This window comes from Gymnogyps californianus, unplaced genomic scaffold, assembly GCF_018139145.2.
Source record: "Gymnogyps californianus isolate 813 unplaced genomic scaffold, ASM1813914v2 HiC_scaffold_258, whole genome shotgun sequence".
Lineage (NCBI taxonomy): Eukaryota > Metazoa > Chordata > Aves > Accipitriformes > Cathartidae > Gymnogyps > Gymnogyps californianus.
Window position 1 is genome coordinate 13,961 of NW_026114139.1, and position 25,684 is coordinate 39,644.

At 60.7% G+C, this 25,684-nt stretch overlaps 1 protein-coding gene and 1 pseudogene across 1 annotated transcript; one reads left to right on the forward strand and one right to left on the reverse strand.

Moving 5' to 3' along the window:
* Positions 1-2,754: 2,754 nt before the first annotated feature.
* On the forward strand, positions 2,755-5,778 carry LOC127028198 (N-acetyl-D-glucosamine kinase-like; annotated as a pseudogene).
* Positions 5,779-9,158: 3,380 nt separating this feature from the next.
* On the reverse strand, positions 9,159-25,457 carry LOC127028197 (polyadenylate-binding protein-interacting protein 2B-like). The gene is given in 5 exon segments (XM_050913955.1): positions 9,159-9,261; positions 10,238-10,285; positions 10,287-10,415; positions 14,769-14,923; positions 25,421-25,457. Coding segments are annotated over 4 exon segments (381 nt in total). The 5' UTR covers positions 14,916-14,923; positions 25,421-25,457; the 3' UTR covers positions 9,159-9,204.
* Positions 25,458-25,684: the final 227 nt, after the last annotated feature.

Genomic DNA, 25,684 nt, shown 5'->3' on the forward strand with positions numbered 1-25,684 from the left:
GCCTGGGCTTTGGTCCGGCCGGTGCCACCTCTTGCCCCGGTCGGATCCGCGATGGGGGGAGCCATCCTGGGGGTGCTCCAAGGGAACCAACCTTGGAGCATCCTGGGGACCGCTGCCCTCCAGTCCCCCTCCCCGAGCGGGGCGGCGGGATGCCAGTCGGGGTGCCCCCGCCATCACCCCCACCAGCTCCCTGGCGCCCGAGGTGGCACCCAGCCCACGCAGGGACATGGCTGTCCCGTCCCGCGGCCTCGTGGGACACACGCCACGGCCCCACGGACTCACCCACAGCTCCCGGCCGCCGGCTCCGCTCAAACTTTGCCACAAGTTGAGACAAAGGCAGCGGGTCCCGTCCCTGTCCCCTGTCCCCGCTGTCCCCAGACAGCCTGGTGCCACCAGGACTTAATGAGGGCACAAGGGCGGTGGGCTCAGGGGCTGCACACACACACACACACACACACACCCCCCCCGCAGCTTAACCCTTCCCTGCCGCTCCTCTCCACCCCATCTTCGGGGTAGCTTGGGACTTTTTTTGGGGCTCTCTTGTGTCTCTGGTGCTTCCTGCACCCAGTTTTGGCCGCGGGGGGTCCCAGCCGCAGCCCCCCAAGGCTCCCCACCCTGTAAAAGGCTTGGGAAGGATGCAGATGCCCCCGAACATCTTCGTCCCCTGAGCCATGCAGAGCAGGGTGGCCACGGTCCCCATCCCACCGGGTCCCTCTGCAGCACCCCATGGCCACGGGGCACCCCCCAGCCCTGGGAAGGAGGGTGCCCGCTGGGGAGGAGGGGTCCCCCCAGCCCCAGGTCTCACCCTGTGCCCCACGGCGCAGGGGAGCCCCGGAAGGGCTGGAGCCGGCAGGCGGGGGGGGAGCTGACCCCAGACCCGGGCTGGCTGCTCCGCTGGTGTCCCCATCCCAGCACCCCGGGACCAGGGAACCCCCGGCAGCAGCGACATCGCTGGGCCACATGTGAGGTGGCCTGGTCTGTCCTGCCAGGCTGGAACCAGCCCCCTGGGCCACCTCTCCCCTCCGCCCGTCTCCGTCCTGTCATCTTGGTCTTGTGACACCCCTTCCTCACCTCCTCCTGCCTGCCCCATCCTCCCCCACCTCCTCTTTCTGTTCTGATATGGCCATCCATCCGTCCGTCTGCTCGTCCATCCACCTCTCCATCCTCTCCAGCCACATCATCCTCTCCATCCCTCTGCCTGTCTGTCTTCTCCATCCACCCATCCGTCCATCCATCCATCCATCCGTCCATCCTCTTCATCCACCTGCCCCTCTGTCTTCTCCATCCGCCCTTCCGTCTTCTCCATCCATCCATCTGCTCAGCCATCCACCTCTCCATCCTCTCCACCACCCTCTCCATCCACCTGCCTTTCCATCTTCTCCATCCATCCACCCATGTGTGTCCATCCACCCGGCTGTCTTCTGCCTCCATCCACTCAGCCACCCACCCTCTATCCTTTTTATCTCTCCAACCCTCCATCTTCTCCATCCATCCATCCATCCATCCATCCATCCATCCCTCTATCCCTCCATCTTCTCCACCCATCCACCCCTCCATCCATCCACGCATCGTGACCATCCATCCTCTCCACCCACCCGCCCCTCACTCCTCTCCCCACCGTCTGTCCATCCGTCTGGCCCCTCCATCCATCCATCCATCCATCCATCCATCCATCCATCCACCACCTCCCCCATCCTCTCCCTCCACCCCCCCCCAATCTCAGCCCCCGGCGCGGGGCGCAGCGGCTGTCACCCGCTGTCACCCGCAGCGGGGGCCGCGGTGCCTGAGGAGGGGCTCAGCTGCTCCCGCGCCCCCGTCTGCCACTCGGCCGGGCGGCGGCTGATGGGACCTGACAGCCGCTCCCGCGCTCGTTAGCGATGCTCTAACGAAGGGAAGGGGGTGTCTGCTCACGGGGAGGGGGCCCTGTCCCCCCCACGGGGGGGGGGATGAGGCTTTGGGGACAGAGGAGGACCCCGACGCTGTGGTGGCTCCTGGCCCACAGACGTGTCCTCCAGCTCCAACCCCACTGCTGGGACCCGGGGGGGGTGATGGCTGGGGTTGGGGGGGGGGGGGGGGCTGGAGTGGGGGACCCCCACCCTGCACCCCCGTGGGACCCCGCTTTTGCTCGGATCCAAGATCCCAGAGGGTGTCAGGGCGTGGGGCTGCGTCCTGGGTGGGTGCACATGTGGGGCGGTGTCTGGGGCTGGGTGTGTGCGTGGGACTGTGTCCTGAGGGTGTGCTTGCGTGGGGGCAGCTGTGTCCCGGGTGGGTGCGTGCGTGGGGCAGTGTCACGGGTGGGGTGCATGTGTAGGGCTGTGTCTGGGGTTCAGTGAATGCGTGGGGCTGTGTCCTGAGTGTGTGCGGACTATGTCCCGGGTGGGCGCGTGGGGGGCTGTATCTTGGGGGCGACTGCATTACGGGTAGGTGCGTGGGTCTGTGTCCCGCGTGATCCTGTACCCCTGCACGTGTATGACCCCCACGGCCCCCGGGGAACGAGCCGTCGCCCCCCGTCCCCACCCCACAGGGCTCCCCGGGGCCACGGGGGGGGGGGAAGGACGGGGATGGAGGGGCGGCACAGGGACCCGGGCGGGCGGAGGGGCGGGGCAAGGACCTAGGGAGGCGGGGCGAGGCGGGGCGAGGCGGAGCCGGGAGCTGAGGCGGAGCCGGGTGCGGGTCGCGGGGGCGGAGCCATGAGCGGGGCGCGGCCGGGGGCGTGGCCAGGGGCGGGGCAGGGCGGGGCGCGTCCCGGCGGCGATGGCGTCACTTTTCGGCGGCGTGGAGGGGTGAGGGATCGCGCCGCGGGTGGGGGGGGATCCCCACGGGGCTCTGCATCCCCCGTGCCCTGATCCCCCCGGGTACCCCCAGCCCGGAGGGGGCTGCAGCCGGCCCCTCCCTCCCTCCCTCCCCCCCCCCCCGACCGGCTGCTGCCGGTGCAGGGTGGAGCCACGGACCGAGGTCAGTGGGGCAGGATGGGGGGTCAGCAGCCCCCCCTCTCCCCCCCCCAGGGACCCCCATCCTGGTCCCACCCCCCCCCCCCCGCACCCCCAAGGGCTCGTTTCGGGCTGCAGGGGGTCCCCCGGGGAGATGCAGAGCCGGGGTGGTGGGGCTGAGCGAGGGTCCCCCCAACACTGGGGATGGGGCTGGGGGGGGCATGGGGTAGTGTTGGCAGCGTGTCCCCCCGCCCTCTCCGCAGCGGGGGCACCCACTCCAGGGTGGTGCTGGTGTCCGGAGATGGCCGGATCGTGGCTGAGACGGAGGGACCCTGCACGAACCACTGGGTGAGCTGGGGGATGCCCCCCTACCCAGCCTGGGTGGGGGACGGGACATGGCGGGGGGGGGGGGCTGGCCCTGGTTGTCCCCAAGCTCCCAGGGCACTTGGGTGGGATGAGGTCACCGGAGAAGGTGCCGGGGTGTTGCCGGCAGCTTGTGGCCGGCGGCGAAGCTTTTGGCCATGTGGGACCCCCCCAGGGATGGAGCCTGGGGGGGGGCAGGGAGGGGGGGGGGAGCTTTAGAGCGTGTGTGTGTGTCCCCCCCCCACTTCCTCGTCTCTCAGCTCATCGGCTCCGAGAAGTGCCTGGAGAGGATCGAGCGGATGGTCAGCGAGGCCAAGAGCAAAGCCGGGGCCGACCCTCACGTCCCCTCCGCTCGCTGGTGAGCACCCCGGCCCCCCCACCCTGCTCCCTGGGACCAGCATCCTCCCCCAGGATGCTCCGGCTCCGTGTCCATGTCCCGTCCCGTCCCCCGCCGGGGGTGACGGGGACCCTCCGGCGTGGGGCAGGGGCTGTCCCTGAGCGGGGGTGACCAGAAGGACGCCATCGGCAAGCTGATGGAGGAGCTGCGCCGGCGCTTCCCCCACCTGAGCCAGAGTTACTACATCACCACCGACGCCGTCGGGGCCATGGCCACCGCCACCCGACCACGGTAAGGGACAGCTCGCCACGGGGTGACAGCGAGGGGGACGTCCCGGTGCAGGGGTGGGGGTGTGTGACCGCGTGTCCCCCCTCCGCCGGCTCTGACCCCGCAGGTGGCATCGTCCTGATCTCGGGTACCGGCTCCAACTGCAAACTCATCAACCCCGATGGGTCGGAGACGGGCTGCGGCGGCTGGGGACACATGATGGGCGACGAAGGCTCAGGTGAGGCCGTGGGCAGGGGGTGGTGGGGGGGCACCGGGGCGGAGGGGGGGCGGTCCTAACCAGCTCCGTGCTCCCTCCGCAGCGTACTGGATCGCACACCAGGCCGTGAAGGTGGTGTTCGACTGCATGGACAACCTGGAGGTGCCGCCCCACGACGTCGGCTACATCAAGCGGCCATGTTCGACTACTTCCAGGTGCTGCTGGGGGGTTCTGGGGCAGGGGGGGGGGCTCTGGGTCTGTGTGCCGGGCTCCAGGGGTGGCTCTGAGCTGCACCCGGGACGGTGGGCGTCTGGGGGATGCTCCAGGCTGCACACCGGGACGGTGGGGTCTGGGGGATGCTCCAGGCTGCCACACCGGGACGGTGGGGTCTGGGGGATGCTCCAGCTGCACACCGGGACGGTGGGGCCTGGGGGATGCTCCAGGCTGCCACACCAGGATGGTGGGATCCCAGGGGCTCTTGGCTGGATGGTGGGGTCCCAGGGATTGGGGAGGGCAGGGAGGGGGCTGTCCCCTGTGCTGGCAGCCGGGAACGCAGGGCTCACCGGTGGGGTTCCCCCCGGCTCCCGGCGCTGCAGATCTCCGACAGGATGGGCCTCCTGACGCTCTCTACCAGCACCTTCGAGAAGTCCAAGTTTGCGGGATTTTGCCAGAAACTGGCGGAGGGGTAGGGAAGCCCCTTCGCCGGGGGCCATACGGGGCGGGGGGGGTGGGGGTGGGGGGGGCCAGGCCCGGGGCAGCCCATCCCTGGGGTGATTTGGGGCTGCCGTCCCTGCCACCCTCGGTCCCCGCCTGGGGACTGTCACCCCTTTGCCGTGCCCCCCCCGGACCCGATCTCTGCCCCGGCGCACCCTTCGCCCCTGAGCACCCTCCACCCTCGTCAAGGGGGGACGTGCCGCTCCCCCACGCAGCCCAGCCGGCTTGTGGAGCTGGGTGCGAGCCCCGATGGGTGCAGGGGTGCGGGGGGGGGTTTTTCCCAGGTCCCTGTCCACTCCCCCCCACCCCGTACCCAGGCGCCCAGGCTGGGGACCCGCTCTGCTGCACATCTTCAACAAGGCCGGTGAGGTGCTGGCTCGCCACGTCGTCGCCGTGCTGCCCAATAATCGACAGGGTGAGAGCCGAAGGGGACGGGGAGCGGGGTGGGGGGGGTCCCCGGTGCTGGCTCTCACCCCGCTGCCCCCCCCCCCCCGCAGAGCCTGTTCCTGGGGAGCTGGGGCTGCCCATTGTCTGCGTGGGCTCCGTCTGGAACAGCTGGGAGAGGATGCAGGCGGGTGAGCGAGGGAGGGCGCTGCTGGGTGGGGGGGTCCTGCAGTTCCCGTAACCCCGACCCTGCGTGTTTTCCCCCCCCCAGGGTTCATCCGTGTGCTGGCGCAGGCGCGGGAGGAGGCCCCGGCCACGTCTTCTCCCGGTTCAGCCTCCTGAAGCTGAAGCGCTCCTCGGCGCTGGGGGGGCCCGGGGCGCCAGGAACATCGGCCAGGCTCTGCCCTTGGACTACGCCGGCAACGTGGACATCTTCTACACCCACGTCTTCTAGCCGTGGGCCCCCCCCACCCTGCCCCGCGGCCCCCGGGGATGGAGGAACCCTCCGCCTGCTGGGGTTTGGACAAACGGGTTTTGTAATTTGGCAATAAAAAGGCTGCACCGCCCGAAGGGAAACGGGCCGGGGCCGGCGTGGGGGCGATGGGGGCAGCGTGGGGCCGGGAGCGTGGCTCGGTAGCCACGGGAGGAGGAACCGGGCCCAGCACAGCCTCACTGCGGGGGGTGGGGGGAGCGCTCCCAGCCGTGCTGGGGCTGCTGGAAAATGGAGAAAAAGGGACCTTGAAGGTTCCTGTTTGGGTGCCCGAGGAGGACGGGCTGCAGCGGCCGTGGGTCAGGGGATGGGGTGCTGCCCGCGCCTGCCCAGAGGCTGAGCAGGGAGGGGGTCTGGTGCTCAGGGGGCAGCTGGAGCCAAGCAGAACGGGAGGGAGGAGCTGCTGGGGAGGAGGAAGAAGAGGAGGAAGGAGGGAAGCCTTTGGGCTTGAATACCCGGGGTGCACGGCGAGGTACGGCCCCAAGCTCGGCGACAGGGAGAACTCACTGCTGGGTGCTGACAGCGAGGAGCAGCCCCGGCGAAGGGGAAGGCTGGGGCTGGTCCTGCCCGCATGAGTTCAAGCAGCTTTCTTGGGGCTGGTCTTCATTTAAAATTAAAAAAACGAAGGAAAGCCCTTTTTCTTTTTTGCTTCTTTTTGTTTGAAATAGCAGCAAGGGGCTGTGCCTGATCTAAAGCACAAACCCCAAAGCTGCCTCTTCCTTCCAGGAAGACTGGGTGGGAAGCGCAGGCGCTGGGATGGGCACGGAGCTCGTGTACCGAGCGGGGCTGATCCTGCAGGCTGCTCCGTGCCCGGCGTCCAGCAAGGCTCCTCCGCACGCAACATCCTCACCCAGCAGCAGGATGAAGCCGTGGGCGCTGCGGTTTGCAATACCCTGCGTGCAGCTGGGGGAAAGGAGCCGCTGAAGAGGCAGTGGCCTCGATGCTGGGAATCCTCTCCCCTGGCTTTCAAATTCTTTTTTAGATTTTATTTTCTGGGTGCTAAGGTCCTGACCGGGATAAACCGGAGCTGTTTCCTCCTCCAGCCATTTCAGGCTCTGCCCGCCACGGGAGCCCCAGCCTCTGGCAGAGGATGCTGGAAGCCGGCGCTCCCATGGCCGGGAACGGTACCACCGCGGAGGGTGAAGGAGAAAATCCTCCAGGAGCTTCAAGCTGCCTCTGACCTTGGTGGAAAGAAAGCAAATCAGGGGCACACGCTCAAAGCCAGCTCCAGCAGAGCCATCCGGTGTGCTCGAGGGGCGAACGTGTTTGCCACTGCTGGAGTTACCGAGTTGGTCGTGGCTAGGAGCAAAGCCCAGGGCAGGGGTTTCTGCCTGCCCGGCCGGCGCGGCAGGGAGCCTCCTGCCAGGACCAAGACATCGGCTGGAGCTGGTGTTGAATGGAGACCTTACCCCTTCTCCAGGCAAGACTTCTGCACCGCTCAGTTCCAAAAAAAAAGTTTATTTTTAATAACGCATTGTCTGAAATTTACAGCACATCAGAGGGTGGGGGGGTGGGGTTTTTTTTTTGGTAAGAAATCAAAATAGAAACCAGAGAAAGGGTGGGGGGAAAACTGCGCTACCGCTACAAAAGAAGTTTGCCCAGCGTACAGCTACCCTTCCCCGCGCCCCGGATCACGTCCTGCAAAGCCCTGGGCACAGCCTGAGCTCCGGCCCCGGAGTGGAGGGAGCCGTTGGCAGCCGAGGTGACCGCGCAGGCACTGAAGGCACGGGTTGTACCGGGAAAACAGGAAATTCAACCCAAACCAACCCGTACCTCCGGGCAGCAATATTAAGATGGGCACCTATTTAGATGGGCACCTTCAACAGCCTGCCGGCTCCAGCTGCGTAGTGTCGGGTTTAGTGCTGGTTTTAAGATCGGCAGCCAGAGACGGGAGATCTGCTGAGTTACGGAGCGGGCTGTACAGAGAGCAGCTGAGTTAAATCCGCTCAAACCTCCGCTTGCCATTAGTGTTTTGGTCCAATAACCCCGGGCCCTCCAGCTGAGCTCGCCGGCAGCAGGAGCTGCGGCGCCGGCTTTGCTGTGCCGAGCTAATGGAGACAGAGCAAGCCCTCAGCTATTGAGTGGCCATTAGCTTCCATCTCTGCAAACCCCGCAGGATCTGTAACCCCCCTCCATTAACTACTCCGTTTAAGTAAAGGGAATACTGGAAGTAACTGCACCGGGGGGGAGATTTACACGGATGAGCGAAAGCTCCCGTCCACGTTACTAGAGCCAGACTATTTTAATCGTCAGGCTACGCACCTCACCGAGGAGCTTTCTGGATAGATTTCTGACCCTGGCTTTCTAAGGAGCCCACTAAGGACAGGATTTAAAATACCCGAAGCGCCGTGGTTTAGGAGCTGAAGCCCGGCCAGCTCCTGCCGATGGGGAAGGAGGTCCCCAAGAGCCAGTTCACCCGACGGAGGCATGGATCCTGCTCACAACAGCCGCTCCGGCGGCTTTGCCTTGAATGCCATCCGCCACCAGAGCCTCGGCAAAGGGGACGGCAGGGACCAGCACGAAGACGCTGCCCATCACCTTCTCTATCTGCGTCTGCGGGTGCTCCTCGGGGCTCGGACTCATCCTGACAGAGGATCCTTCTCCAGGGAGGTCGCTTGACACCAACTCCCCACTGCTCCAGCCTGCCACACGCCTGAGAATGGGCTCTATTCGGGTTTTCTTGGATTTATTTAAATGAGAAACGAAGGTACAGATGCTTCAGAGCCACAGCCCGGAGCGCTGGATAAGCTCAAGAGTCAGGGCCGGGAGGGGGCGGGAATTCTTTAAGGAGAAGACGTGTTTTGTAGGAGAAGATGTGTTTTGTAGGAGCAGCCCTTCCTTGGGATGGACGGCTGGGTGATATCTGATGGGTCTGGTCTCCCCTAAGAGCTCCTGCAACCGATTAAGCAGGCAGGACTCTTATCTACCAGCAGAGAAGCATATGAGTTAGTGTTCAGCCTATCAGAGAGCTGGGGCAGGCTGCTGCTCGGAGGAATTTAGAGTTTACAGTCTTGTTACACTTCACTTTTCCTTTAGCGAAAGAAATCCTGTTTTAACGGAAACAGGGAAAGCCAGCGCAGCTCCTGGCCCAGGCTCGCTGCATCCAGGGCGGGAGGAGGCGGGCAGGGGGGATGCCTACAAATTCTACTTAAACAAGAAAACATGACTTTTCCACTAGCAGGTTTGAAGCACGCATCGAAATGGGCCTCTGAAGCAGGGGAGTGCTGACTCCAGGACAGACCTGAGGGCGCAAGTCCTAGAAAGCAAAAACTGCCAAAAAAAAAAAAAGGTGATAGACGATACAAGGAAGAGTTTAAAAAAACAAAGGGGGGGGGAGGGAAGAAAAAAAAAAAAAAGGTACTTGAAGCGTAGAGCAAGATTTCGCCACGTTGCAGCAACTCCGCTACGGCGCAGAGTCCAGCCGGGGCCGACCCCTCCCTCCTTCCCCCCGCCACCTTCCCCCGGAGCAGGGACACAGTCTTTCCAAAGCCTGCCTTGATGGTCAGTACTTCACGCCGGGCACAAACTCCTTGGCATCTGGATTCAAGTTGCTTTTGCTCTGGAAAAAAAAAAATAGAGATGGGGGGGGGGGGGGGGGGGGCCATGAGTGGTCCAAACGCCGGCATCCCCCCCACCAAGCATCGCTCCGCAGACCCGCACCCGAAGGTGCCCCGTCCCGGCAGCCGCTTGGCCGAGGATGCCGTTAGGGATGTTCACGTGTGCGAAGCGGCTGCCCTGGCCCTCGCGTCCTCGCCGGCACCCGCAGCACTCGAGACGGTGCTGAACAAGTGCCAGCTCAAAAGTCTCTTCCCAGGCTGGGTTTTTGGGGGGAAAACACGGGAGAATCTGCTGTTTCTGTCTCTCCCTGTTCTTGCTTTGGCCCAGGGCTGCCGGTGGATGTGCTGCGAGGTGCCAGCGGCTGTTTACACCCACCCAGGGTAAGCAGGGAGGTAAGCAGCTCGGCCTGAGCAGAGTCAGCAGGGCTGGCAGAACAACCCCCCCATGCTGGTCCCTACGGCCCTGCGGCATATCCTGCTTTCAGGGAGGAAAACAGGCATGCCTTAACGCTGCCGCTCTTCCAGCCACCCAGCAGGTTTTCACCACTCTATACAGACTGGTGTATATATGGGAGTGGGGAATAGATGTATTCACATCTACACGGCTCGGGGTGCTCAGCACCCCTGGAGCAGACCTGGCTGGTCCTCCCATACCTCTCCAGCCTGCCAGGACACCCCAGCTCTGCCCAAAAGGCAAGAAAGGTCCCGGCTTGCTCCGGGACCAGAACCAGCTCACGTGGAAGTGGCAGCCCCATCCCATGGCTTCTGGAGAGCAAGTTCTGCAAAGCTGGATACTTTTGTCTTTAGGATACGTGGCTAAAACAAATATCCTCCGAAAACTCCAAAAGGCATCGTCACCGGTGCATTAGCACCGGCTCTTGCACCTACCCCACTGCCGCTCAGGAAACCCACCCTCCTTTTCCAGGACAGGTCTCTGCTCTTCGCCAGACCTCGCGGCACGTTCTCCGAGGTCCTTACCAGAATGTCCTCTGAACTGTGACCGTCGCCAACGGAGAGCCCGTTCAAGCTGCTGCTGCAGCTGCCCCATGCCCTGGGGCAGGTCGCGCGATGGAATGAACCAGTCCTGGTCTTCTTCCTCCAGCATCTCCTGGAAGCAGCGGTCGAGAAATTCCTGCTCCTGCAGCTCCTCCTCCACCTGCCCGAAGAGACCCGTTAGTCGCAGGTACAAACAACACGTCTTGGTGTTTTCCATACACTGTCCCCACCTGGTAAAAGAGTCTGCAACGTGCCTACCTCACCTCGGTATCCGTCCATGCCTCAGAGACATCCCCGGACAGCCAGAGCTATATTTTAAACCTGGACGAACGCAGCTTTGTCGATTTGCCTGTAGCCAACCCCAGGAGGTGCAAGAGCACAAAAAGTGGCACCTTTTCAGCAGAGCAAAGCCGTGCACAGGCATCGCTTCCCGGCCGCCGCAGACCGCCGGGGCAGGAAGATGCAGCCTGCAAGTACGCGGCACCAGGCGAATCCAGAAGGGAACGGGATAGGATTTATGGGACATCCAGATGCAGCAGCGCACGCACGGGATTTCAGGCTGCCAGGCTCCAGCAGAGCTTGCTGCAAAACGAACGGCATGGCGAATAAAATCACAACCGGGAAGCAGTGCTAGAGGTGCGCGTTGTCGTGCGGATCCTCCGCTACGGAGCGATGCTGTAGCTCTGCCAGCCTTTCTTGCTTCCCGTGCTTCTCCGGTTCGTTAAACCGGCTCTGCTCCGTCCCCTCGGCAGACCGGTGTTCTGCAAGCACCGACGCAGGGTGGCAGTCGGCTCCCGTCGAGTGCACCACGAATGACGCCATCTCCGCTGCAGGAAAACTCCTCCTGAGGCCGAGAAAAGCCAGAGGACCCGGCTCGGGCTCCCGGAGTAGAAAGCTGCTGATGCAGGGGTGTGCAGGCAAAGCGAGGCAGGAGAGACGGGCAGAGGGGGGGGACGGACGCTGGGGTCCCGTCCTTACCCTCCAGCAGGCGCGTACCATCCGTGGGTCACGTTAACCAGCTGCTCCCATCTTCCAGGCTGGTTTTCTCTGGATGCCGACTCGAGCAAAGCGAGCGAGGCAGCGAGCTGGGCAGCCCACGCCGCCGCCGGCCTCCTGCTACACAGGCAGGCGGTCGCCAGAAAAAGAGCAGATGGGGGTGACAGCCAGCAAACAGCACGATTTTGAGCAGCTGTTATTGAGTCCAAGAGGGCTGAGTGAATCCACGAACCACAAAACGCTCTGAAAAGCTTAAACCCTTCCATTTTACAAGAAAGCAGAAACTACAACCGAAACTAGCTTCCTGAGGGGGAAAAGGGGAGCTCTGCAACCCACTGCCCCTCGTACCACAGCCCCTGAGCTGGGACAGGCTGGCAGCCCCTGCCACCGGCGGGCTACCGGGGTCCACTGCCCCACCACGGCATTTACAGAGACCTGTCCATCACGAATGGCTTGGGAAGGTAACCCCGGTAAAGCCACAGTGCTATCGACTTTCAGGTTATTCACAGCCAGTCCCTGCTACATTTTAAATCACATTCAGGAAAACTCCTTGCAAGGGTTGTGAAAAATCTCTCTCACAGTAACCAAGCCTTGGACACCGTCTCCAGCCTCAGCTACTGGAGAGCTTCTCTCCACCAGCCTTAGAAATTGGGTCTGGCCAGGGGAAAATCCCCTTTACTGATAGCAAACCATCCCATCGCTGTCCTCAACTGGGTTTCCAGAGGCTGTCCTTGAAACTACATGCTGGCACCAGCACGTGAAAACAGGATATTTAACAAAAAACTACCCCAGGACTGCTGGCGCCCCGGCAGGCGATGACGACTGCCCTTGGATCCTGCACTTCTACAGGACGCAGGACGGAGCGAGCCCAGAGCTTTGTGCCTCTCGCAACACTTCAAACCCAGGTGAATATTCCCTCTCCTCCGAGTCTCGGCGCTGCCGGCTGGACTCTAACCGCAGCCCAGCAGCACCTTGTTCCCCTTCCCACACCAGAGCCTTTTCGGTGCAGGGAACTGGCCATCGAGGCCAATGCCAGTGCTGGCTGCGAGCCGGGGATGCGGCGACGACGTCGGTCCTGGACCAGGGGACAGGGAGGGAGAGATCCTGGACATGCTCACACCTGTAACTACCTGCTACCCCTCTAGCCAGAAACCATCAACTCCTTTGCACTGCATCGTGACAACCTAAACCAGGAGAGGGTTTAGTAGTTGCTCAGGGCTCTTCTTTGGCTTCCTGTGGTATTTAATGCAGCTCTGTCACCTCCCGCCCCAGGTCCTTCTGCACCAACCTCACCTGCTGTCAGCACAGTTTCTTCTCAGCAAGAGCCCACCACTCCCTTTTTGCCCTCCGGGATGCGCTAGCTCCATGGGAAAAGGAACGTCACTCGTATAATAAGGGAGGATCGTGCCAAGAAGCTCGTGGGTTTCTGAAAACGCCTGCCTGTTCCCCTTGCTCAGGGCCCGGACGGCACAAAACCTTTGCGGAGGAGGGAAGGAAGGCGTGGCTTCAGAAAGCTGAGGAAGAGGGAAGAGCAAGCGGGTCTGGAGGAAGATTCAGCCCCAGGCCACTGGGGTGTGCACATGAAGGCAGCAGAACCACGACTGCCACCGAAAGGGACGTCCCTGCTGTCCCCACCCTGTGCCCCCATCACCGGCGTCTCATCCTCTCCCGGGGGCACTCAGGAGCGACTCAGGGCAGGGAGCAGAACGGAGCAGCCGAGAGGCACGAGGCGCAGCATCCCACGCCCAGCCATGAGTACCCATGCCAGCCGAGGACGGCTTCTTCCAGGAGCGCTGCCTTCCGACGGACGAAGGTCCTGGCGCAGGACAGCTCCCTACCCGGCTGGTGCCCCACCAGCAGACACATGGACTTCAAAGCCCTTAGAGAGCGATTCCAGCTTCTGTACGAACCATTTTCCCCCTGAGCAGCGTTTCACCACGAGCTGGATGACGGGTTGAGCTCCCAGGGCATTGCTAAGGGGTTGGAAATGCAGAAGCGAGGGCTGGCAGACCAGGAAAGCACGGGCGAGTATCTCGGCAACACGGAGCCCAACACAGGGAAGCCCTGAGGTCTTGGCTCCGTTTTTCTCCCTCCTCCATCTCCCTCCGCCCGCGCATGCTTTCCTCCTTTCCTCCGCCTCGCTCCTCCGCCCGGGGACGCTCCCTCCGGCACGGAGCTGCAGTATGGTTTGCTTTGCACTTTGCCTTCATCAGGCTTTTAATCAAGACAGCGCTTTACAAACATTAACTAATTAATCTCGCACATTTCCATCAGCACAGCTGCTTGTGGGGGCCGGCTGCTGCCTAATCACGTCATAAAACAAAAGCCTTGAGTCACAGCTCGCTAACAATTGCTAACGTGGCGGGGCGGCGCAAGGCGGCTGCTGCACACTCACCGGAGTTACTGTCAGCGAGCGGCTGCGTTTTCTTCCTGTGGGAACAAGACTTAAGTATTACCATATGGAGGTTTTCTGCTGAGAACACCAGTAAAGCTGATGAAATCCTCCTTTGGTGACCAGGGGTATGGTGGGGACATAAAATCCCTCTGCCCAGCCTGCCCGCAGCTCCAGAGGTCTTCCGTGCCAGTCTCCTGACACCCCGGTGACGGGAATCTGGTGCTTGGCCACGCTCGTGGGGACGTTTTAGGGAGGGGACAAGTGTCCAGGAGAGTTCAGGTTTTCTGCCTGTAGCACAGCTCAGCCAGCTGAAGGGCAAGCTCCTTCCTCGCCAGTTCAAGGTGTCTGACTTCTCTCCAGCTACTGGGACGATGGCAGGAGGCCCAGCGAGCCTCCAGCAAGCTCTTCCCTGCTGCCTCGCGCCGCCGTGGCATTTGGATGAAGACCCAAAGCAGAAGCGCATGGAGGACGCTATGCGGCTGCTCCCTCTGCTCCAGCTCACGGGGTCGTGTCGTTATTCCACAAGCAAGAGCTGTTCAAGTCCCACCAGGATCTACCAGAAGCTCTGGAGCGCTTAGGTGGTCATTACGGACACAGCATCTAGTGGCCAAGGCTCCTACCAAGTGGTCTGGCTGCTCCAAGCGTAGTCGGGACCGTTTCACTGAAATGAAGACTTCTACCCGAAACGAGAGGTACTAACTGCAGGAACTCATTGCTGAGATAGCCAGGCTACAAAAGCTCTCAAGTTTTGAGCACTGATTTTTACGCTGGTCCTCTCCCTTCAGCTGAGCATGCAGAAAGGGAAGGTCTCTGTTATCACAGCAAAGCACAGGAGAAGATGGCGGTGCCGTCACTGTCCCTCTGAGAAAGATCTGAGAGGGTCAAAGGCATCGTGAGATTTTTTTTTTTTCCCCCGACTTTATCCATCCATGTCCTTACAGGCAGATCCAATATAAACAGGATGACTCTTCCCTTGAGCCACCACCTCCGTGCAGGGCCCGCGCCGGCTGTGACTCACACGCGCTTCATGGTGCCCATCAAAGGAAACCTTTCCCTCGCCTCTCCCTCGCCTCAATTTTAGCCGCAGAAACGCGGAGCTGGCAACCACCCTCCCGGTCTTACCTGTCTGTTGAAGTCTTCTTCGTTCTCCATCCACATGTACTCCGCAAAGGGGTTGTTTTCCTTTTCATCGTGGCCATTCACTACTTGGTCCTCTTTGGATTTGGGACTGGACGCCGTCGTACTGGCGAGGTCGGAGCCATTCATCATTACTGACTCTGGAAGAAAAACAAGGGGGTGAGGGAGCTGCTGGGGACCCCGTGCCCCCCAACCCACGCCAGCCACCCAGCTCCCAGATGGATGCTCGCCACTGGCCATGCTGATGGGTGACAGCTCAGGCTTCCAGCACAAGAACCTGCTGCTTCCAGGCTGCTTTTTCAAGGCACGGCGCTATTCCCGACTCCTCTCCCCTCCTCAAAAGCGCTGGAAGCGGCGCTAACCTCCCTGGCAGTGGCAGCATTTATTTGTCATGGTTTTGATCCATCAGGGATAGTCTGAACGTACTTGGTCTGGACTTAGAGCAAGGGGGGACCTGACCAGCAGCTCCTGGAGAAGTTGTGGACAGGGCTTGGAAAGGCACCGGCACCCCAAACCTCGTCCATTCATCACATTTATTTCAAATCTGCCATAAATACACCAAAAGACCACAACTGGGTTATCACTGCAGTCAACACACCAACACACAGAAGCAGATTGCCCCCTACCCAAAATACTGCATTTTTGGCAAACATACGCACACCAGGCCGTGTCCCTTTATCTCTGCCGTAATTTCTTTATTTTTAGAGGGCATTTCGCAAAAGCCTGTTGGTTTGCGACATGAAGGCTGCCTGTTTCTAAAGCAGGCATTCAGAGTCCCAGGAGCACGGCCTGAAGCAAGACAAACCTCACGGAGTCCAAACCTCAATTTCTAAAAGGTCCCCCGGGAGCAGACGGAGGGAAGGACACACAGATAAATGAACTGTAATCAATAGCAAAATCCTATGGAATAGCGAAACGCGGACTAAGGCCGGCACAACCCAGCTGAAAAACATCCAAACATCACGTAACGACCCAGCTGTATGTTTTACTCTCCCCTGGTAAAGGCTTTATCTGGAGCTGAGCTGCATCCAGCTCCACAGCACTGGGGCACGGGGATGAACTGGAGAGCATCCCGCACGAGCAGGGGCTGGAAAAGACAACTTCTTGGGATGACTGGCAGAAGCGGGTTGGTTTGGTCTCAAGGAGGGTGAGAGCCAGGGAGCCCCACACAACAGCCCTTTAGGGACAGAGAGAGGCTGCAGAACAATCAGCCTTTTGTCCTCGTGGATACAGAGGGGGTTTCGGTTTTTGCAGCAGTAGAATTGGATTTGGGGGGCTGAGGTCGGGGAGACCACTAGTGACGATGGGAACCAATACCCTTTGCAGGGGGACAAGCCTCTCCCCAAAAGTTTCAGGGAACAGTTACTGATGGGCACCATGGATGGTCCAGGTATGCCTAATCCTACTTTAGGAAGACGGAGACAAATTAGATGACCTCTCAGAGTCTCCGCGAGCCCCTACGAGGCTGTGAGGGCAAGCAACATCCCCGCCAGAGCCCAGTCTTTTCTGTCTCCATCCAGGTCACAGCTGCCACCAGATCTGCATCCCAGCAGCCGCTCCAATCCCCCGGGAGCGGGGATCCCACGTTACTTGTTAAATGCAGCCTGCTCTAGGGGCCAAGCAGATTATTCTTATTTTTGGGAGGAATCCGAAGCACAGACAAGTACAGGACAGCTGTTACTCTCTGAAAAGCCTCCTCGCCAATAATAAAGGTGCTCAGCTCTTACGTACTGACATTCTCGTCCCCAAGAGCGGCACAGCTTTAACACGGCTGCTCCTGGGCAAAGAAAAAAGGGGGAAAAAAAAAAAAAAGGGGAAAAGGAAGAGCAGCAAGGTCCTCAGGCTGCCTGCAGCCTCGGGACACAGCACCAGGCCACACTGAAGCAGCCTTTGTTATCTGCAGAGAAGCAAGAAAGGCTCCGAATTGAGCACGGAAACTTCAACCGTGCCAAAGCTAACACGGCGGCTCTCCCGTGATCAACGAGACTTATTGACGACAGACAGCTCAAGTCTGGCAGGAGAGAGTCGCAGGGCAGGCGGGAAGGGGAACAGAGCTGCAAAGCAAGCGAAAAGGCAGAAAGGTTTGGACAGGGGAGCTCTCCTTCCTTCCCTCCTGCTTCTCTTGCCGCCAGCGCAGACATTTGCACAGGCAGAGCCGGAGCTCAAGGACACACGAGTTTTGAGGAGCTGGCGGGGTTCACAGCTTACGTACAGCGTCCAGAGCCGGGTTCTCTGCGCAGACAGGTAGGATGGGTGCTGGGTCAAACCCAAAGTCCTCCCGCTGCCCTGCTGTAGATCAGGCAATCACTGTCAAGAGACGAAGCGAGCTGCCTGCACTGGGCCAGCGGCTCCGTACCAGGCACTGCAGAGAACAGTTTAGCTGGAGAAGCAGCACGAGAGAAGGTTTTTGCAATGTTTATGTTTGTATGCTTTTAAAAAAAAAAAAGAAAAAAGAATAAAAGCTTTCTCTCCCCCCAAGACTCCACACTCCTTACTAATCTGGCTACAAAGAGACTTGCTCCCGTGGTGCCGGCTCTCAGCAGAGCTTTGCAGCTCTTCTGAACAGCAAAGGGGGTTTTCCCCTGAGTGTTTGGCATGGGTGACCCGGGACCCACGGCATGGCCGTGGGGAGCTGCGGGTGCCGTGGGAGGAGGAGAGGCAGAGGAGGGCGGCTGGCCCGGCGCAGCGAGGAGGGCGGTGTGCTGTGGTTTGGGAGCAGAGACATGAAAGGATGGCTTGCGTCTAGTTTCCCTTCCAGGTTTATAACGCAGCAGCAGGACTTTCATCGCGGTTCCCATCAGCAGGACAGGTTTTTTCAGGCGGACGGGGAGCAGCAAAAGGCAGCAGCTCTCAGCACAAACAGATCTTACAGCAGGGCAGCCCAAGCGCTGCCAGCATCCCGATGTCCACGCAGAGCCTGCAGCCCTCGGCCATCCGCACCTCCCGCTCCGGTGCCCGGAGCAAACTGAAGGGCTCCCATGGAGCAGGCAGGGTCTGGGAATGCCGCCAAGCTTGGCTTCCCGATTTCGGCTTCCACCATCCTGTAAGGGGCAGACGGAGAGCCGGGACCCCGGGAAGGGCAGCCCCAGGCACCCGGGCAGCATCTGCTGCGGTCCCCAGGCCGTGTAAACAGACCCACCGCTCGCCAAAATTAGAACACGGGAAGCATTTGTACCTCCACGTCACTATGCCACTTGTTTACTCTGTCACCAACAGGTCCATTTTTCTTTCTTTTATTTTTTTTTTCCCCTTCTTTCTTAAAACATAGGTGTCCAAAGCCCATTCCAGCCCCTCTCAGCAGACTCAGAATCCCCCACGTTCCGTGGAAGTGTTTCACTGCGGTTATCACACACGTTTCCTACCACACTACTTCCCACCTCTTTTGTTAGATTTAAGCCGTCCCAAAGCTTCTGGAGCATCCCCTGCCTGCTGGGGCCAGAGGTTTATGAACAGCCCCAAGCAAAAAGGGAGCTGGGAGAGGCCAGCACGGACATTTAAGCATCACGGGGCGAGACAGGAGCCCTTCCACAGAGCGATGCCCCTGCGCTTTGCTGGGAGAACAGCAGGCAGCAGCGGCAGGCAGGAGAGGCAGGTACACAAGCTCGTCCCTGCCGGGGGGTGGCTCCTGCCTGCACGTCACTGGGAATATCCGGGTGAAAACTCACCGAACAGGAAGACAGGCACCCAAATCTCCCGTCGGTGCTGGCCGGTATGGCATGAAGGGCAGCGGATACCCAGGGGCAGGGGTACGTGCACAGACGGCGACAGCACAGGGGTGACTTAATGTGATGTACCACTTCGGCAGCCCAACACAAAAGTAAAAAAAAAACCCCAAAACCAACCAAAGTGGTTTTTTTATCTCCCGTTTTTCACAGCTGGCTCTGAAGGACCCCGGTCACGGTTTTCCCCTATCAGCCGGCGCTCGGAGCATGCCAGCAGTCGTCCTCGCAGCAGCCCCGGCCGTGCAGAGCCATCCCACCTGGAAAGCGCTCTTCCAAGAGTGCATTTTCCAGTCTGGCCAAGCCGGCTCCGTGTACATTTTGGTCTGCGTGTTATTTATCTGAGTCACCGGAGCAGCGCTGTAACCGTCAGCCTGTTGACGCTTTACCAGTACATGCAGAGCCAGGGTAATTTTGATATTTGCTGAGACGCTGCAGCAAGCTTACTTCTGAGCCACGGCTCTCCATTAAACTAAATAAATAAAAAAAAAATCTGCTTTCTTATAATGAAGGCTTCTTGGATTTGTTTCTCCTTTCCCTGGAAATTAAGTAGATTAAAAAGGAAAAGAAAAGTAATCTTCAACCTGGGGACTGAGAGCTCAGAAAACACATCCAGAGCACACAAACCACCTTCCGAGAGCTGCACGTCCCAAGCCGGAGCATGGCAAATCCGAGGAGCTCTGCCGTGCGGCTGCCTGCAAGGCAGGGAGGCAGCCTGGGAGGTCCCTGCTAGTCCTTACAAACGTCTTCGTCATTCTTCATGCTCCCATACTCGCCTGGGGCTGGCACAGCAGCCTGGCAAGGCAGGTTTCCTTTGGAAAAGGTACTGGGCAACATGAAGGGGAAACAGAAATTCGGCCCCTGTTTGGTATTTGGGTGATGCTTAAAGACATGATGCTTCAAGGCTACAGATGCCACAGGACCCGACACCAGCTGGGGCTACCAGGTGGTCCCAGGTCCATCAAACTGGAAATAGTCACCGATGCAAATTAGCACAGTGACAAGATATCCGAGGGCAAACTCATCGGCACGGCTCACGCACGAAGATGCCAACACAATACCACCGTCCCAATGCGACAGCATCGAAGAGGATGGACTTTTTTTTTTGGAGGAACATCCACGCTTCTGCGTGGACATGTCCCTCAGCCCGTGCTGCTGCGCAGGGACAGCACCGTGGTCCAGGCACAAGGCTGGGCACCGTCTAACCCTGCCGCAGAGCTCGCTGCGGGGCTGTGAGCGTTACCTGGCCTTCAAAGCCAAGGGGAGAAGCAGGAGGCACGAGTCAGTGGATGCGACGGTGGCTCAGCGCTGCTGAGGGCAGGTCTGCTCCCTCTGCCCCAGCCCCTCACCCGATCCCTTTGGCAGGACGGACAGGTACTGCAGCTACCGCCCTCTGCCCACCTCCCTGCCTCCCCTGCCTGCACTTCTGCAGCTGCGGTCTGATCCTGCCTGCACTGCGCTGGTGCAAAACCCACCAAGGCGGTTGGGTTCTGCTATGTGAGACACGCTGCCCTTGCTACAGAGCAGACGCTGCGAGGCCAAGCGGGCTGCCTCGGCCCACCGCTGCCTCGGCCCACTCGGCTCCCGCTCCTTGGAATTACAAGCAGAGCAAGAGCAAGGTCCCCTTGTCACCGTGTTGAGACATTTGATGCAAGGAGGGCAGAGACTTTGTGGACAGACTCGGCAGGAGGTGGGGAGGACTCCTTAGAGCAGGCAGCACCCAAGCGTGGTATAAAAGGGGGCGACTGACCCTGAGGGAGACAAGGCTGAGACAGCGGAGCGAGAGGACAGCAAGCCAAAGGCGTAGGTACCGCCACGCTGCGAGAGGAGAGCAGGAGGCGAGAGCCTGATGCAGGAAGGAGATAACGCAGGACGATGTGGTCGGAGCGGCAGGGAAGCAAGCTGATCTCGCAGGCAAGCGTTTTTGCAGCGGTGAGCCATGCGCGGAGGGAACAGCAGGCAGGCAGTGCTGCATGTCGCCTCGAGCAGGTCGGCAGGCTGTGGCACCGTCCGTCGGGTGGAGGGGGAAAGGACAAGAGGCAGCAGACGGCGAGATCGCACTGTGGTTGGAATGAGCCATCCTGGGAGGAGACGTACACGCAGGAACGCTTCAGGCTCCTGCGACGGAGCAGCATAAGGCACGGCGAGTTATTAATAATCTGGATAATGCACTTCGATACCCAGAATTACACATATGGTTATCCGCTCTTTCCAGGCAGGCCATTAGATCGTTTCCTCCTAATCCAGGAGGACAACACACGGCAGAACAAACCAGACGAGTCACAGGAGGACTGAGGAACTCCTGAGAGGCACGACCCCTCGCGAGTCCCACTTCTGGCTGGTTTTCTGCCCCTACGAGAGCATCCCTTTCTTACCCAAGCGCGGCATGAGCCACGTTGCTCCCCTTCGCCCCAAGAGTTAACAAGTCAGCACCAGACCGGAGAATCGAGCGCAGCTGCTCGCTTGGCTCAAGGCGAGGGACATATGTCCTCCTTACCCTCCCAGGCTGGCGCGGCCAGAGCCAAAACCTCGGCGGAGGCTGCTTCGGCGGAGGACGCCGGGTTACGTGATGGAGGAGGCTGGCCGGCCAGGGCTCCCAGCTCTATAATAGCTTTGGGAATCATTGTGTTTGCAGACGGGCTGGTCGTTCAGCAGGAAAACCCACCCAGCGCAACCCAGACTTCAGACTAAAAAACAAAACCCGAGCCCTTCTTTCTTCCGTGCGCTTTCACGGCTCCTCTCCTTCCGACTGCCCTGCCTGCGCTTAGGAGCAAGGCTGCGTTCGCAAGGGCCGGCACCACGGGGGAAGGGGAGAAGTTAGTGCTGCATCCCCAAACCTCTGCCCAGCTCCTCCCAGCTGCAGAGCTCACTTTGGGTTTAACAACGCTTAAATTTCAACCTGTAGAGCCTTCGTAAGAAGAACCCACTATTTTCACCCTCAGCGCAGAGCAAACTGGTTTCAAGTCCTCGGTCTGACCCTGCAGAAGGCCAGGACTGAGCCGTGCCCAGGCAGCGCTGGGGCAAGGAGGGGAGGAGAGGGCTGGATGTTTTTTGCAGGCCACCTCTCAACTCCTCTGAGCAGCATTAGAGAAGGGCAGCTCATTAGCCTCATTTCCCAAGGGACTGGATTCTCCCATTTCAGCTCGCACAGGTACGGCGCTCCACAAGTCGATCTGGTTCAGCCCCGCTTCCAACGCCCTCGCTCCTTCCACGAGCTTCTCCTCCTGCGCCTCGCACAGTAAACACAAGAGATTACCTTGCTCTAATCTCCGTTTGCAGATAAGGTCTCGCACCTCGGAGTCCCAAGCTGCACTTTTTATCTCCCAGCCGCGTAGATTTTTCCAGTAGCCGTGAGCGTTGCCAGCTGCCCCGCACGGCCCTTGCGATGTTCCCCCCTTCTCTGCTTCCAGCTGGGTCTCACCGGGGACCGGCGTGACTGGGTCTGGCTTTTTCTGCTAGGCTGCAATCCGGCTCCGGCCCAGCCCACGCTCTATCACCACCCTGACGTCTTTCAAGTATTTTTTCCCCCAGGCTTTCCTTCCTATTATACTGGCGCTTCAGGTTTTATTCCCTACACCGACGCTGAAGCGCTGAGCTGGCGAGCTGCTGCAGACCTGGGGAGTCACCCGCTGCTCCCACTGTCTTGCCCTCTGTAATTAGAGGACGTTAAGTCTTCCAGGTTAGTCTGGACTTCTAATGTTAGGCTGGACTCCTGGTACTCCCTCTCGTGCTTGCTGGGCTACTGGGCGGGGGGGTTTGCCAGTCCCTGCTCGCAGCCCGCAGCAGATGTGGAGCTTTCCATTTTCAGATACTCAGTTGCTGAGGAACTGCATCCTATTTCCATCTCCGATCTGGGGGATAATCTCCTCCTGCACTATTTTAATCTGCATCCACAAGAACAATCCCACTTTGCTGAGGCACAGAACGAAGTGCCGCCAGATCCTCCGTCATTTTGAAAGCAACCAGAAACACCGAATGCGCTCTTGAGCTATGTCCAAGAAACGCTTAGAAACCTAATTTCAAATTCATCCTAAACGCTGCTCTTCATCGAGCTACTTTTAATCTCAGGCAAAGACGTCACATTCTGCACTTGACAGCTCACAAACGGGTCCTGCTGCTCACCAGGATTAACGCTGCGATACACTGCAGCGGCGATACGGCCGACCAGCACCGCGCATGAGCCCGCGAGCGGCAATATTTGTAATTTCTTTAAGGGAATTGATAACAGAAATTTTTTAAAGACTTCAAACAGAGCATCCATCAAGCAGCACTTCCAGCTCGCCGGGCAGTGGCAGCCACTTCTGCTCTGGGAGGGGAAACCTTCTGATCAGAGCCAGGAGATGCTCTTCCACGAGCTCCCCGCACAGGGACACCCACGGGCAAGGCAGGGACAGCGTTCCTGCCTGCCTGGGTGCGGGCAGAGAGAACCGAGAGCAGAAAAGCCAGCGGTGCAATTTCTGCAGCAGCAGCGGCTGGAAACGGAGATCAGGGCAGCGAACGGAACGCTTTGCCAGGGCTCTCCGGATTTGCAGGAGCAGCTTTATCTCTGTTTGTGCCGGAGGCCCGACATGGAGGCACATTCCAGGCACCTCGCAGCGCGCACCCTGCACTCACATCTCGAGCTTCGCCCGATCCGGCGCTGGACGCCTGCCCTCCGTGCCATCGCTTTCACTCTGAGCGGGGACCGGGAAGCAAAGTGAGGCTGACAGGGCTACGGCAGACGTGGCGATTCGACCCGCGTTTTGGGAGCTCAGATCTGCACCCCGGCAGCTGGACGGCGCTGGCTCTCGCTGCTCCCTCCCTCGGCCGTACGCAGGCTGCGGTAGCGCAGTCACGGCTGCCGGGGCTCGGCATCGTTCTCCAGGCCACCAAAACCTGACGAAAAGTGCCTGTCAACACAAACAACAGCGGGCGCTGGGCAGGCTGGCTCCTACCTTTCAGCAGCCTGGATTTCGGCCGCCGACAACACCGGCGTAGATCAGATTAACACCGGTGGAAGGGCCGGTGTGTTGACAGCTCTGGGGATGGATGCTGTCCTCACACCGTTGCGTCCCCGGTGCGCGGCAGCCCAGCCAGCCCAGCCTGGTGGGTGATGGATGACCCAGAGGTGAACGGCTGAGGGTCTCGCTTCACCGTCCCGCAGCCGGCCTCGAGCTGTGGCTCACAGCAGCCGGCTGCGAGGGGAAAACAAACTGCTGCTTCGAGAGAGGGGAACAAGCCTGCTTCCCTCCTCGGCCATTCACTTCCCCAACAAAAGCTTGAAAGTTTGCATGAAAGTCCAGCTCCCTCTACCAGAGCGCTCCGATACACTATCCACCTGCATACAGCTGGTGTTTTCTGCCATCTCAAGCAAGTACGTGGGGAATCCCGCAAGGACACGTGTGCATCTTACAACGCACACGCATGCCTGGCTCTTCCTTTCTCAGCCTGGGAAAGGGCTGTCCCCTCAGCTTGCCACCCAGGAGCTCTTCAGAGGGAAAAACCGCAGATTACTTCGCACGGAAAGGAACTGTGAACATTTTCAACGCAGTATTATAACACGCATTTTTGTCTCGAGCTATTAGGAACTGAACAAACACAACTGAGGGCTTCACGCAGTCTTTTCTGCGGCCTCTATGGCCAAGGCTAACAGAGGAAGGATCCGGACCAGTACTCCAAAGTGACGCAAGCCCAGCGTGCATCCCGTCAAGCAGCCACCGTGTCAGATGCAGAGAGGAGTTTCCCTACCTGGCCACGATGCTCCTGTAGCAATATCTGACTTGTCGCTGCACGCCAGGCTGAAACCTGAAGAGCCAGCACGTAACAAAATATCCGAAGGGCACAAGCCAGGAGCCAGCTACGCCATGCCGAGCCTGCCGGTGCCGCATCCCGTCCCCGTAAACACGGCTGGCGGGCCAGGCTGGCCGGGCTGGGGAGGGCAACCTCCTCCCAGCCCAAACCACCGTGTGCCGCATCCCGAGCCTCCGCGGCACAGGCTGGGCTAGTTTTTTTAGGTAATTTGAGAAGCCAGGTTTCAGTCACTGCAATCTGCAAAGATAGCAGCACATTGAGGTACCTGCCTCCAGGTTGGGGGTCCCTCCGGAGCGACGGCAGCGTGCCTGTCCCCCCGCGTGGGATATCATGCCGTGGGAGCGGGTCGGAGCAGGGTGAGGGAGAAGACAATCTCCCCTGCCCCACGGCTTTGCTGAATGCATCCCCTCCCCGGACGATGGGTCAGCGGGGCCGGTGGCAGGTTCCCCTCACCTCGCCCCACGGGCAAGGGGCCTGGCCCACGCAGAGAGGAAGGAGCCTGGGAGGGTTTCGGGAGCCTGCTCCCAAGGGGTGCCGGGGGAGCGCCCAGCCGGAGTCTGGCATGGCCCCAGCCGCCAGCGCCGGTGTCTTTGGTGAAACCGGCCAGGAGGGACTCCCGCCGGTCTCTCCGACCGGGATGCACGGTTGAATACGGGCTCCGCACCTTCCCGGGAAGGAGCTCCTCCGGCAGCCCGAGCTCCGCGCTTCCCAGTCTCTGGCTTTACCCGGCCTGCGTGTCCAGGGAAAGAAGCTCCCCCAGCAAAACGCGGCGCCTGCGATCCGGTAAAGAATCCAGAGGCGAGAGGCGTTCGTTGATTCCCCCTGCCCCTCCCCGGGCTGTCCCCGCCCGGCGCAGACCGGACCGCGGCCGCACACGCGGCGCTCCCCGGACGAGGGCTGCCGGAGCCTGGGGGTTGCGCCCAGAAGTGCGAGGCGTTACCGGGTCCGGGCCGGGGCTGCTAGCGTCGCCAAGCGGGGCTTTAATTCAAGCCGTGCCGGGGTGAGGCCTGCCCGGCCTGCGCCCGCCAGCCCCAAACCCCCGGTGCTCGCCCGAGAGGCCCACGGGCTAGCGGGGGCACGGTCGGGCCTGCGCCCCGGGTCGTCCCGGAGCCCCTGCTCGCCCCGTACCTGCCGGCCGGGCCGGGCCGGTGCCGCTCCGCGGGCGCCCGCCCTCCGCTGCCGCCGCCGCCGCCGCCGGACCCCGCCGCCACCGCCGCCCGCGCGGTGGGGACACGCCACCCAGCCCGCCCTGACAGGACCTGGCATTGCCATTGGCCAGGCCCGCCACGCGTCCCCGCCTCCCCCCGCGCTAGGTGTCGCTATTCCACCAGGCCGCTGCCACTCCAGCTTCTAGTCCCACCCGCTCTGCCGCCGCCTGATTGGACACCCGCG